General features: G+C 36.1%; 1 protein-coding gene across 3 annotated transcripts; it reads right to left on the bottom strand.

Moving 5' to 3' along the window:
• Positions 1-219: 219 nt before the first annotated feature.
• TRIP13 (thyroid hormone receptor interactor 13) lies at positions 220-14,568 on the bottom strand. 3 transcript variants are annotated; one of them, XM_082044374.1, is made up of 14 exons: positions 14,363-14,568; positions 14,020-14,122; positions 12,287-12,452; positions 11,851-11,980; positions 10,533-10,588; positions 8,349-8,439; positions 6,777-6,849; positions 5,741-5,804; positions 5,410-5,496; positions 4,512-4,618; positions 3,340-3,493; positions 3,059-3,171; positions 1,767-1,836; positions 220-1,190 (listed from the first exon to the last, which is right to left on the bottom strand). In XM_082044374.1, exons 2-14 carry the CDS (start codon positions 14,109-14,111, stop codon positions 1,095-1,097), a joined length of 1,299 nt encoding a protein of 432 aa, XP_081900500.1. In that variant the 5' UTR covers positions 14,112-14,122; positions 14,363-14,568; the 3' UTR covers positions 220-1,094. The 3 variants fall into 3 exon arrangements, with proteins under 3 accessions (XP_081900500.1, XP_081900499.1, XP_081900501.1); XM_082044373.1 differs by lacking the exon at positions 14,363-14,568 and having other exon boundaries at positions 14,020-14,308; XM_082044375.1 differs by lacking the exons at positions 1,767-1,836; positions 14,363-14,568 and having other exon boundaries at positions 14,020-14,312.
• Positions 14,569-14,578: the final 10 nt, after the last annotated feature.

Below are 14,578 nucleotides of genomic sequence, written 5' to 3' on the forward strand. Positions count from 1 at the left end.
CTCTCATGAATGTATGGTATAACATTGATTTAAAAATACAAACAAGGAAGTAACAAAATGCACTACCATTCATATATTTCAAATACCAATGGCTAGGAGGCATGCATTAACTGGGTATCATCAATTTAAATCTAACTATGTTATCTTCATTTAAGAAAAATTAAACTACTGATCTGAAAACTCCCCTAAGATTCCTTTCTTTCAGTTGACAGCAGATGAAATACTTGTAATTACAAAAGAAAGAGTTGACAGTTTTGTAACCAATATTATATAGGATATGTAGTTACAATATAGAAGTTGACTCTGTTCCTTTTAAGAAATGGATGCATACATTTCCTGGCTCTTGCAATACAACGTATTTTTCTCCACAGATGACTTATAACTTTTATGTCATGTTCATAAAACAAAACAAAGCCAAACTTAATGCATTTTAAAGAACCTTTCTTACACACTGTAGTTGCTCTTCAGTGAGAAAACATGGTCCCTCCAGTTTGCATCCTTGCAACATCACAAAGAAGTAGTATTACAAAATGCAATTAAGTGATCTCTTGATTTTAAACTTTTGAATCTGATGTAGTTAAAAAAAAAGTAATACTTGACATTAAGTTTCAAGATAAATAGATGTCAGGTCTTGGCCATCACTGAGGACTTTGAATCCTTACCAGTTTCATGTTTTTTATTTCAGAAGCAATAACAAATAGTAAATTTATGGCAGAAGATCCAGAGACCTAGTTACTATTGCTATTAAAAATATAAAAGAATCAGAAGTATAAAAACTGATGCATGGATAGAAAGTTAAGAAACAAGGACTAGAAGTCTGCCCACTTTTAATAACTGTAAAAGATGAAAAGTAACTTTTAACACAATTTTTTTGCAATCCTCTTATTGGCATTTGAAATAAAGCTTTTGAAAAATATGCTGTAATAATTCTTAATTGTTTATTAATGAATGTTTTGAAAAAACTGTATTAGGCATTCCAGGTTTTTTAAGGTGTTGACAATTGATTTTACAGATGCATAGAAGCTGCACAGTTTATATGAAAAATACATAGTTTTCAGTGTTAACAATACAGATAACTCCAAAACAGTGGAGGGTCACACACAGTCTGCAAGTTTCTTTCTTTCTTCGAATTGCTTGTCTACTGCAAGTGAAAGAGCCTGAAGAAATGTTGTCATTGTAACGCTGGGGGACTGAAAATAAGAGAACATTTTGTTAGTCATACTACAGCAACAGGCATACATAATAATTTACATACAAATCACAGTATTTCAAAGAGAAATATTTGACTGCCATGTTACAAAATTTTCAAAATGCTACAAACCAGAAAACTGCAGGTTTATTTTAAACCAGCTAGCACTGTAAAATCGAAGTCAAACTATGCAAAGTCTTAGATCAATTACTATTATTGTGCATATGCTTCAAAAAGTTTTTTAACAATTCAAGATTATTTATAAAGTGACAGAGGGTTTTCCTTCAGCCAGAAATGATCAGAGAACCAATATTAATGTTCTGTCACAACAGTTAATTAAAAGTAGAATGCTGTTGGACAGGTCAATCCCACCCATCTTTTTCACTCTCTTTTTAAATTATAGGCAGCATAAAATTGTTTCAGACTACAAAGCTGCAGAAACAGTGCAATTTAGATTAAAGGGGGGTTTAGGTCGAATCTTTTACTTCAGGCAGTGTCCAAATGTCTTCCTACCTGTCTCAAAACCAAACCAAAATTTAATTAATAGAATAAGCTTACTTGAATGTAATAAACTTACTTGAATATAAAGTGCATGTGCTAGGAAAGGAAGTTTTCTCAGGACTCTGCCACTAAGGCCTTCACTTCTTCTATAGTAAAATAGAGACAAGTGCTGATTAAATACTAAGTATCCACTCTGAAAAGAAGAGCTTTCCTTTTTCTATGTTTCTCTTATAAATTGCTGTAAAAAAACTCAAATCACAATTCAGCAGGCCACCTGCAGCACTTTTAGCAGAAGTAGGAAATGAACAGACAACTTCAGCCTATGAAAGGCTATATAATAGAGAAAAGCAAGCAAGGGTACAGAAATAGCTTAGTTACATTTGCCTGCCAAAGCTTCCTTGATGCCTGTAACATCACTGCGGCACAGCTCATTAATTTAGAGGAATGTCTACACTGAAAGGGTGTGGTACAGATATTATCTTCCATCCACTCTTAGAAGGACTTGAAAAGTTTATTTTGAAGGCTAGTCCTCACGTCTACTGCTTATCTCCTTCTTTCCCCCAACTTACACACAGCTTCCTTTACCTTACCTACTTGATATATGCTTCTGTCCCCTCCAAGCACCACCTGTGTATGTAGAACCCAAAACTCTCTGCCTGGAAAAACTTATTCTGCTTCACTCCCTACTGGTTAAGTTTGCATACTTCAGGAACAGAAGGAAAACATACTTTCCTGACTTTATGAATGTTATTTTGTTTCATAGGCACCAGCACTTTGGAAAAAAAAATACTGCTTGATATTGTGAATATAATTCTTTTTTTGTTTCAAGAATTGTTACACGGCAGTGAAAAACTATTTGGTCTACTAGTATACTCAGCAAATCGTAACACTCTCCATTTACACTTCACTCCCTTCCTCTTTGCTTCTGTGCACTTATATCTTGATGCTAAAAACTGACTTAGTAGATTGCAAGGCATTCCAAGGCACTTTTTTAGCAGGAATTAAGGCCAATGCTATTTCCACTAAACTGCATTACAATCCACTGAAACTTACAGCATCTCACTAATCAAGCCAGCAATTTGTCAAGAGAACTTCAAAGGGCAGAGCAGAAACCAGAAGCAGTACTAGGACAAGCCAGATCTGAGACTAAGAATTGTTGGCAAACCCTGATTGCCTCCACTTTTTGTAATCTGAAAGGCTTTGCACTAACCCTAACAGAAAAATATCAAAATGTTTCAGAACTCTAGTTCTTATGAAATTTCATCACTTTCACACATCATTCCACAACTCATTTTATTTTTACATATATATATATATACACACACACACACACACACATAAATAATAAGTAGAATTTCAGAATCTTACCTTGAGATTTCTTTTAGTATAAGGCTTAACCTTGACACATTATTTTCTATGAAGCCTATCATCTCTAGCTCTCTGAGTGTCAGGAGCTGCTGTCGAGGATATATTATTTGACACTAGAAAGAAGAGTTATACACTGTTGTATGAAAAAATTAAATATGTTCAAAATTAAATGCTGCAGTAAGAGTGAAAATATTTGTGTGGATTTATTATTTAGGAAGTATTATTAAAATGTCAAATATATTAAAATAGGACATTTCACAATGTAGCTTTCAAAATATTACCTTCATCAGTTCTTCCAAGCAAGAAAGGTATATTCTAAATATTGCTGCAGTGGATGGAGGTCCAATGTATTGCTTTATGTCAGCCCTGTCTACAAAGGCCATGTCGATTTTCTCCGTAATATTTGAAGTAGTCAGGATAACTACATTGGGATGCCTTCAAGACAAAAGCAGATTTTCAGGTCACATATAGAAGATTTAACTCCTTTTGTGACTGGCAGATCGATACCTTCCTTCTTATGACTCAAACCATATTATCTAATAGTCACATCATACTTGTCAGCCAGAAATTAAATTATCTGAAGCTCTTGGCCAATTATCATCTACCTATTTCAATGCATAATCTCTTTCAGCTTTTTCTCAAGTGTCCATAGTTTCTCTAACCCTATTTTAGAAGTGAATATACATTATCTAGAGCCTACTGGGACAGCTTCTGCCACAAAAAAAATATGAAAAGAAGGCTCATAAATTTGAACCTTTAATCTACATGTTTTCCATTTAAATTCAGTACAAAGTATATTGTTTAACAGGCAATGGGACACATTCTAACTGCGGATGACATTGGAGTGAGCTTAAAGGAGAAGTAACATCTCCTTCCTCTAACAAGTACTGCAAGAACATTCATAACCATAGCTAATTTTAGATGAAGTCTGTGAACTTGTACATATGAATAAGCCACTTTTAATTAGCCACAAGACAGGGCAAACAAAGTCAACTATCCCCAAAAAGGGGGAGGAATTGGCAGAAATAAAAGAAGATAAACCCATAAAATAAATTAAAAAATAAGATAAATCCAGCAGGTAAAGTGGACCAAGAATCATCAAAGATTGCTTCTATGCCATGTGTTGTGCAAGTCTGACATCCAGAAGCTGTAAACAATGAATGAATTCTTCATTGTTCTCATTCTTGTCTCTCCAAGCAGATATCATGACCATTTGTCCTGTATCTCTGCCTAGCTTCAAAGGAAGCATACCATCTGTAGATCTGATTTCAAGATCACTCAGTTACACGCAAAATATTCTGTTGGATTACTCCTATCTCATTTCACAACTAGCACCATTAACAAAGAATAGTTCACTAACCAATTTGGTTTAGTATTCCAAGTAGGAATTAAGATTTAGCAGGAATCCTGAAATTGTCAATTACATTTTACTGTTGCAGTAATATGATTTTACCTTTTAATCTGATCTATTTGTGTCAGTACAGCATTCACCACACGAATAGCATCTGAAGGCTCTGTGCCTGCCTTGAAGGCACTGCGGGCTGCTGTGAGGCTTTCTACCTACAAAAAAACCCAAACAAACTAACCAAAAAAGGAACAAAAAAATATCACCAAACACCAAAAAAAACCTAAAAAGACTGCAAATGCAGAGTGCTCACAGCAAGCAAATAACTCAAGCGATACACCTTCAAAACCTTGTGTCTGATATCTAAAACTTCATCTTTAAAATCTTTTGTTAAGTAGGAATTCATATGGAAAGAAAAAGGAATGACAAGGAAACAAAGTGTAATGAGTGAAATTCCTGTTTAGGCAGCAGAACGGAGGCTGTTTCTCATTTTAATTAAATTTTGGGAGGGGGACACACACAGACACCAGAGTAATAAATACACTGAACTTAGAATGAGCTTCCCCATAGGAATTCCAATATAACAAAGCTGATAAGGTACATACGAAGTTGCTTATGAATGTAAGTCTGAAGAGAATCTAGACAATGAACTCAAACATAATACTGCTTTTCAGAGCTTTACAGCTACGTAAGAGCACAATTAATGTAAATCTAGGCTGCTCTGAAGTTTAAAACAATACTCCACTTGGAAACACACAGTGGCAAGGGAAGTTCTACCAAGATAGGTTTTACTTCATTTCCAGCTGGAATGTGCCTGTTAAATCACACTGTGTTTCTCCCAAATCTGCAGCAATAAAGATTAAAGTTTACTCTTCTGCAGAAAGTTATGTAACTTGTGAAAAGCATAAATATGCTTTTATTGTTCTTTGTGAATGAGTATTACCACATTTCCCTCCCATCAATTTACTGTTACTTTTTATGTACATCAATGGTATTAGAATCATACCTCGTCAATCAGTACAAATACAAGAGCATCTTTGTCATCAATTAACTCTTGAATCTTCTGGAACATCTTGGTTACAAGCTTGCCACTCTGGGAAGACACCATACGCGTATTATTTCCTTATCACACAACTTTCCATGCCTTACCATATTTAAAGATGGAAATACTTGCTTTTTGAAGTAACTTTCTAATATACCTTCTCTTTCAAGATTCCCAAACACATTCATTATTCTGACTAATCTGTGGTGTACACACATTTTATGAAACAAGCTCAATAGTAACAGTATAATTTCTAAAACACAAAGTCTACTTAATTGGCTACATCAATACATACCTCAGAAAACCATTTCGAGAAAAGGCTATGGCTGTTTATCTCAATTAACTGTCCATACCTATACCTAAAGTACGAAGGGAAAAAAAATATCAACTCTATTGTAAATAAAATTCAGTGATATCATTCACTTCTGCAGGTCTCCTTCCCTACATGTCAACTCTGGAATTCTGGGAATTAGTACTTTAAATTACTTACTCTTAAAAACATAATACCTGTTTTGAGTTTGTCATTTCCAGAAATGCATCTCACTAGAAAATTTTATGCTAAATTGCTATCGGAATTCCTTCATTAGAACAGGTGTTATTTAAATATAGTTTAAATAACAGTTACCATAATAATGGCCTCATTCTTCTGTTCATGGAAGACTTTGCTCAGTATGTCAAGAAAACATATAAAAGGATGAGGCTTATTTACTTAGCTCTGCATGAATATCCTTAGGACAAAATAACCACACATTACATAGCCCGCGTTTATCATAAATTCAGCTTGGGATAGAGTCAGATCACTCCAATAAGTAAATATTATTCATATTACACCTAGTATTTTATATAACATCTATTTTTTTAATATAAATTTGTGAAGGTGCTATGTCGTTTAAGGCTAACTCTCATTACTTGTCTGATATACAGACTGACCTCTGGAAACTGTAGCAGACAATCCAAGTACAAAACAAATTGGTTACATAATCACTACTTAATAAAAATAGGCTTTCTTGAACATGAAGATACAAATAGCAGGTTTGATACTCTGTGATCCTTTGTCCTTCATTATTCCTTGGCGTACAATGTGAGCACAAACTAATGAATGGGATTTTACATACCTGGGGACAATTAATTACACATTTTAAAGGCATTAAAATATCCTAACCAGTGTCTCTATCAGATCAATTTTATTGCTAGCCAAGTGCACTACAAAGGAACTATAAACATTAGCACTTAGCACCAGTTACTTGAAATAAAATAATAAATCTTTAGGCTATTGAAAAAGAACAATTAAAAATAGTAAACAAAAGTGAAAAACTTCCAAATATGGTCACCTGTGTGACAGTCGAATTGCCAGCTTCTGAGCCAATGCTTTACAGAGGGAGGTTTTGCCGGTTCCAGGAGGGCCTGGTTTGAAATCAAATCCATACATTACACAGAATCTGCAACATGTTAACGACATGCAACTTATTTTTAACTGTTGTATTTCATTACAGCACTAATTGCAGAATAAAATGCAGCAGACAATAATTGTAAATACCAGAGTATTTTCAGAAGATTGCTTACCCCACTACAGTCCTAGAGCTGAGCTTTGAATTTATATAATTTTCAATTATTGGTATAGTTAGTGTAATGGCTTATATGCAGACACCATAAAGTTAAAATACTCAACAGCAACAGAAGCAGAGTGTATCACCCTAGCAGGGATGACACTTACTAGCATTCTCAAAAAACAGTGTTATTCTTAAACTTATATCTTCCTGAAACAAACTCTTCTAACATGCAATACAGAAACACGTCATGCCCAGTTTGATCAGCTGTCCACTTTTTCAGAAATCTCTACCTTGGGGCAAACCAGAGCATCTTAGGAAGTATGCTCTGGGACAAACCTTTTGGATCTGGCTTGACACACTATGGAAGAGCCACACAGACTTTCTCCAAACAGACAAGAACAAGAATAGTTAAACACAGTATGAATGTATAGACGATGTATGGGTGATAAACAAACTGATAACATCAACAAGATGACAGTGCTTTCATTCAAAGCCAGTACTGCCATTTTAGCACAAGTGTATTTTGCACCACAACAGCTGTAGATTACCCAGTATTAACTTCTTTATGATCACAATGAGTTTATTACTAACATTAAATATATGTATCATAAATATATTAACAGTCTTTTAGACAAACAAAAACATCCTACAGCTTCTAACTGATAAATAGCAATAACTTAAGTATAACCAACGCTCATAACAAACATTTCCACTATGACCTTTTTGGTTTTGAATACCAGTCTTGATGACAAAATTGTGATTAAACAATGGCAAGCTGTATTTTGCAAGAAAATCAATTCAGTTGATGTGACCTCGTTTATGGTATAACCTCCACAATAAGCTAAGACTGACTGAAGATTACAGCTTCACTAAAATAGTACAATAACAACTAAATTAGCAAAAGTACTGCCTTCACACTTGGCAACAGATCACACAATGTTAAAAATACAACACACAAATTGATTTCCTCATTTCCTCAAAAGTTTTTATAAATCCATAACAAATTTTTAATACTGCAATAGGACTGTAACTAATACATAGCTCCTAATGTCCTAATTTCGATTATTTTTGCACTTTATCTAAAACAAGCAATAATACAACTTAAAAATGAAAATTAAAAAAACAAATATTGTCACTAGATTATCAATTGCAGGAATTTAAATTCCTGCAAAACATAGTGCATGTGAACTTTGATTTGATTCTGACATTACATTTGATCTAAATGCATATTATGGAGAGAATCTTTTAGATCATCTAATCTCACTACACAGAAGTGTGATACAAGTTTTTCCAGAAGGAAGGTATAACCAGATAGACAATGAATCTACTTGACTTAAGACAGATCATTTTTACCATGCAGCAAAACAACTCTGTTCCACGATATCAGGTTGCTGTCAACATTTTTGTCAGAAAACAGTAATGTTGTTGCCACATAATCAAGTAACTAATTGAAGAGAAGAAAAAGAAACACACGAATTAGAGACATATCAGCAAATACATTTACAAATAGAAGCAATCTCCTAATTGTGCCCATCAAGTACTCTTAACAAAAAAAGAACTGGCCTCACGTCTTTTAGCCATAGGCAAATTTTCTTTCTGTAAAGATTGGAAATTAATTTCCTTTCTGTCCTCAGGAAAGAGAATAGCATGTACTAGGCACAAATGGAGTTCCAGAACTTTTACATGAATAAATGAAATGCTTTAAGGAAGTGACATTATTTTCATTTTCCATTGTCCAACTTATAGTGTATCTTTAAAACACAAGCTGCCCAAGCACAGAGAGTTAAAGACTCAGACTCCAGGTCCTGCTTAGATGTTGTACAGCTATACAGTTGTTGAGTTTGTTGTAGTAAACCCACCAAACAAAGCATCTCCTGTCACATTTTAGTTCCTTTCTGCTGAAACATTTGTATCAGCTACTGTAAGGAATTTGTAGATTGGTCATCCTTCCAAATAAGGTAAGTTGCTTGTACTTCCCTGAATGCTTGCTTCTCAACATAATGCTACTTCCTTTTAGAACTAGAGTTAGGAAGCAGAGAAATCTTTCAGCAAAACGAATATGAACTTCAGATGTGACTCTATACTGATTATTACCTATAATAAGACCTGAATAACAGCATGTTATTTTCTGTTTCTATTACCACTAATATGCTGTTGATCCATATACGTTAAGAAGACAACAAAATAGCCTTCCTGCAATATCTCATGCCCAAGATGGAGCAATTACACAACAAAAAAAAAAAAACCTGCACTTCATCCAGCACATTTTTCAATATTATATTGACACTGACTGTACTATTTTGAAAATTCAGAGCAACTATTTCAGAGTCTGTAGAACCCAACCATATCCAGCCAGGTCCATGGTTTAAAGAATAAACATTCACCACAATCACTTTTACAGAAGTTATGGAGTTATAATTTTAGTCATTAAAAGCTACCACTTCTTTCTACCAACACACACTTCAAGTCAACAGCAAGCAACTTGCTGTTAATTAGTACATCAGTAAGTCTAATTAGTCTTGTCATTTTACAGATGATTTGGAAAGCAGTTCCATAAATTAGGCAAATGTTGATGTGTTAACTGATGTTTACCTTATAAATGAAAAAGTACAATCACTGGATATTTTGCTTTACTATAGATAAAAAGACTTAACTATAAAGACTTAAGTGAGAATACTGTATCTATGGTATCATAAACAAGTTAATTAACACTTTTAGTGATTTACTTTCTTCAGTTAGCTTACTGCAAGGTAACAAGAGCGTCAATAGGAGGGAAGCACTACAAGTACAGCTGATAGCAATACACTTCTCTTTTAGGGACAGCAAGCCACCAAAATTGCCTTATCCTTAAAAAACCTCACACCAAAGACGCAGCAGATCTTTTGGGGCCTATACAGTGGAGAAATAGAGAACTGATTTTGAAGAATGCTGCATACATTTTTTCTAAGTCTCTTTGAAGTTGTTTTTTTTTTTTTTCCCCACCAATTTTATTCTCCTCTTCTAGAAAGACATGCAATTAATGAGCCTTAAAACAAGGTGCCGGATTTTAATAAAGTGCATTTCTACCCTATTCTACAGAACATTCATTGGTTACTTCATGCAGGCTGATGAATATGTCTAAAGCAAAAGTGAAAATCTTCTGAGAAGTTTTAAGTTGCTACCAAAACAACATCTTCAGCTGTTAAACTTCTAGTTTCTTTAAAATAAGCCAATGCATATGAAGAAATTCTTTATAATTTGTGGCATAAGCATCACTGAACCTAGTTTCACAGGGAAACTCAGTTTTTTTTTTGCAGAGCTGACTTCACAGTAGTACATACTGATATAAGTCTGAGGTATGATGTTTAATCTCCAAATGCCAGCTCTACCTTAAGTGTACACCAGAGAAGTATGTAGCTATCAAAAGTTATATCAAGATTTTTTGAGCTGGTGATTTCCAAATAACGTCTCCATGGGATGCAGCAAGCTTCAAACAGGCTACATTTCAACTCTTACTTCTCCTCAAGCAATTGTAACTGTTATTCATTTTCAACTTACATGCGATTTTACTTCAATGTCATATATAAGACTTTCCCAAAGGCCATGGAATTCAGCTGCAAAAGCAATATATTATATACCTGTTTAGGATAAATTAATATGGGAATTTGTACCATTGCAACACAAAGCAGTTTTCAAATTATTCTCAACTGAAATTAAGGGTTAAGAACAGATATACAAGAGCAATTAAAATATATGGAAAAAAACATGAGTTATTTTTCTCAAAATCCAAACACTACTTTCTAACAGACATATTCAGCAGTTTCACAACTTCTTTTTCCTCAAATAATTATGAGGAGAAAGTAATGTTCTTAAGTTCTTAACACTGAAAAGAAAAATATCATTCTTTCCACCCTCGATAGGGGATGGACCCTACATTTCTCCAGGATATAGAGCTATGAAAAATTGGGGTGGGAGGAAGGTTCTAAGCCAAATTTTTCATTCAGGGTTTTTTTTTGTTGTGTTGTTGTTTCTAACATCAACATGTAAGAGTTAAAAAAACTCATGCTGAATGATGCATAAAAAACTAAAGCTGTGGTTTGGGTGTCACTCACTTTTAGAAGTTAGTTTATAGCTTTCAGCACAGAAAATACAGACTGAACTATTATAAACTACAATAATATGGGAATAATCTCAAAGTATCTGATTGAATTATTCCAAAAGAGAACCGTAATGGATAGTTATGCTTTTCCCACAGACAAAGAGCAAGAAATGTCTCAGAATCACTATCTCTTTGAGCTTAAGCTCACATCTGTACTTCTCCTTCCAGGCGCAGATTCCACCTTCCCCAAGAATCAGACAGTAATAAGCAGACCACGCTCTGTTGCAGAGCGATAGCTTAATCTTCTTTTCAGAACACACTCTGAGGACTCTAAACCTCTTTAGTTTGTTTGTTTGTTCCAAATATAAAAGCAGTACTGTCCTGGAGACTGGAAGCCAGTAATGGGCTCTGGAAAATTAATCTTTAGAATTATGAATTTCTTGTGTGTGTCCAAATAAATATTTGAAATATGACCTGTAGAGTTAAAAATTTACTTGTTTCTGATTATGACTATACATTTTATTCCACAAGACCAGTTATTTCCAGACATCCACAAGTATCACAGAAATAAATGACATGTTGTGGAATGACCTGTAGTAGTTCAGCCAAAACCAGGAAGAAGAATGTCCAAATACATTGGTTTCATTGACAAAGGACAAAGTTAAACAATATACAGCTATAATACCTTTAACAGTAACCCTATAAACACTCTTAGCATTTTCAAAATCTTCTTTCTTTGTAATTGCTCTAGACCTTCCAGAAATATCACATAGGTACCTGCTGGTAGCACCCAGTGGTTAGCTGCAATGATATCCTCATTCTCTTCTTCCAGGTTTTCAGAGCTCGGTCCCTCTTCATTCAGATGAAAAATATGAAGAGAAAGACTGCTTTTGCCCAAGTCAATAGGCTAGAATGGACATTGAAAGACTTTCAATACATTGTATTTCTCATTCAAAGCTAATTATAACATAAGAAAGTTACAGTTCTCAGCTGCCATCCAGCTTTGAAGCCTGCTACTTCTGTTTGACACTTTACTAAGGGGTGCAGGCCCAAAAACTTAGCCACCTTTTCTTGGTTATACCAGTTGGCCTAATAAAAGATACTACATCACCCTATAAACCTTGTCTTGCTTATGTCCTCAGGCTACCACTACCCTACGCACCACTAGCTCACAGGCATTTGAACAGAGCTATAAATTCTTAACTGTGAATACCTGTCTGTCCTTCAGGTTCAGCTCTGTATCCACAATCGACACGGACTGCACATTGCTGTTAAGGAAACTATCATCAAACTCTGTCCACTTGTAATCACCAAACACAATGTTATGTCTGTTCAACAGCTTTAAGACACTCATCCTGATATCTTCTTTTTTGGCCGTGCTAACAAGAAAAAAACAGCATTATTTTTGGCATTGACATCTGTAAGGAAGCATGAACTAATATCACAGTGCTTTATTTCATACACTAAGCTGAAATACACACACACAAAAAAAGCCCAACAAAAAACACGCAAAAAAAAACCAAAACAAAACAAAAAAAAACCCTCCCCCTCAAAAAAAAAAAAATCCTAAAACCCACTCAAGCCCCCACCACATTCTGCTGAAAAAAAAATCCTATCAAATTCAGTTTGTTTGCAAAAGCAAAACTATTGATACCTGGTTTTAATCTGTGCATTAAAATATATAAGCCAAAGAATACTACTTGCTCTGTTTGCAGTCATATCAGGGGACATGGAACAACACAGCTCTAATATTTCAATAATAGACATCAGTTATGCTATCTGACTGTTTTTCACAAGGAAAAAAACAGAAAAACTCATAACCAAGCTATGAGACTGACTTAGCTTGGAAAGTTCTAATATGCTTTCACGTCCGAGGACAGCTGATACCTCAGGATGGGGACATGCTGTAAGAAGAATTCCAGTAGAAGAGACAAAGACTACAGAGAAAGGAATAGTATTTTAAGATTTCAGAAAGGCTTTAATTTTGCAACTTCAGTGATGCATTCCCAGTGCAAATTCCCAGTTCCTTCTAAGTCTGATAAAAAGAGAGCAGTGGATATTTTACACTTTATCAACACCCTGGACACACTCTTCCGTAGTATACAGATAGCCAAACTGATAAAATAAGGACTGGATAAATGGACAAGCTGGCTGGACTGTCCAGCTCAAAGGGTTGTGATTAATAATTAAGACTAAGCTAAGCTGCCAGTAGGTTGGGTGGGGAAAGGTGGGGTGTTGCTTTCAATATTGGGGCTAACACCGTTTTTACATCCCCATTTATACCCTGGACAATGGGATGGAAAACTGCAACAAGTTTATGAATGACACCAAAGCAAGGCAAGCTGTTGGTATCCTAGAAAGCAGGGCTGCCAATCAGAGGGACCTCTGTAGATTGGAGATATGATTTGACAGGGACCTCCTGAAGTTCAACAAGAGTAAATGTGCAATGCTGTCTCTCCATCTACTGCCCAGACAACTGAATGAAAAGTAGCTTAGCACAAAAGGACACAGGGGTACTGGTGGACAAGGCGGCAATGAGTCAGCAGTGTGCCCTGGCTACAAATAAGGCCAACTTTATTTTAGGCTGTGCTAGCAAGGGTGCAAACATTGCTGAAAGAGATTCTTTCCATCTACCAGCTGTTTGCGAGACCACATCTGGAGTATTGTGTGTAGTTTTGGGCCTTACCATACGAGAGACAATGATATACTGGAGCAAGTCCAGAATTATGGGTACCAACTTGATTATGAGACTTGGGTCACATGATGCACAAGGAGCGGCTGAGAGAAATGGGTTGGTTCAAACTTATTAAGAGATACCTGCGTGGAAACTCATGGGAGAGTACAGAGAAGGCAGAGCAGAGTGCTGTGCACTCTTGTAGGTCCACAGCACAAGGACAAAAGGCAACAGACACAAGTTGCATCAAGTAAAGTTTCGATCAGAGAGACCTGCTTGATTTCTGAAGAACCTCCACGTGTATTTTAACACTGTTACACAGGTCTGGAAGTGCTTGCTTCAAATCCCCAGCAGCTTCGTCCATTCTTCTCGCTCCTGAAAGGAAAGCGACTCCGAGAAGTGGGCTGTCAGCGACCGTTACGTGCCAAAGGCACAACCAGCCCTTCCCGGCACGGGACACCGTGTCCAGTCCGCGTGCACCCCACCCACCGCGGAAACAGACCATTCTCTCTCTCTCCCTTCCTCCCTCGCGACACCGGTCAGAAGACAGGTCGCGAGCACACTCGCGCGCACAGAAGGTCCGCCCCGGGCCCCACGGTGCGGACAGGACATCACCTCACGCCACAGAGCCCGCCTCAGCAACGGACCGCTGCGATCGAGACACGGGTCCCGCCGGAAAGCGAAAGGACCAGGCACCTCCTCTGTCCTCTCAGCACCCTGGCTGCTGCGAGGGCTGCAGCCACCTCCGCCGCACAGAGAATGGAAAAAACGCCACTCGAACACGAAAGAGAAGCTGACGCACTGGGACACTGCTGCCGCCTTTTTGTAAAA

This window comes from Streptopelia decaocto, assembly GCF_964273445.1.
Source record: "Streptopelia decaocto genome assembly, chromosome: 2".
NCBI classification, from domain to species: Eukaryota; Metazoa; Chordata; class Aves; order Columbiformes; family Columbidae; genus Streptopelia; species Streptopelia decaocto.

Bases quoted from the DNA above. Each gene is read 5' to 3' on its own strand.
- TRIP13 (XM_082044373.1), bottom strand. From the start codon at position 14,252: ATGGTCTGTTTCCGCGGTGGGTGGGGTGCACGCGGACTGGACACGGTG. The intron at 10,589-11,850 runs GTACCTATGTGA...TTGCTTTTGCAG, and splicing joins CCACTGGGTGCTACCAGCAG to CTGAATTCCATGGCCTTTGG. The intron at 3,494-4,511 runs GTAAAATCATAT...TTTGTCTTGAAG, and splicing joins CAAATAGATCAGATTAAAAG to GCATCCCAATGTAGTTATCC.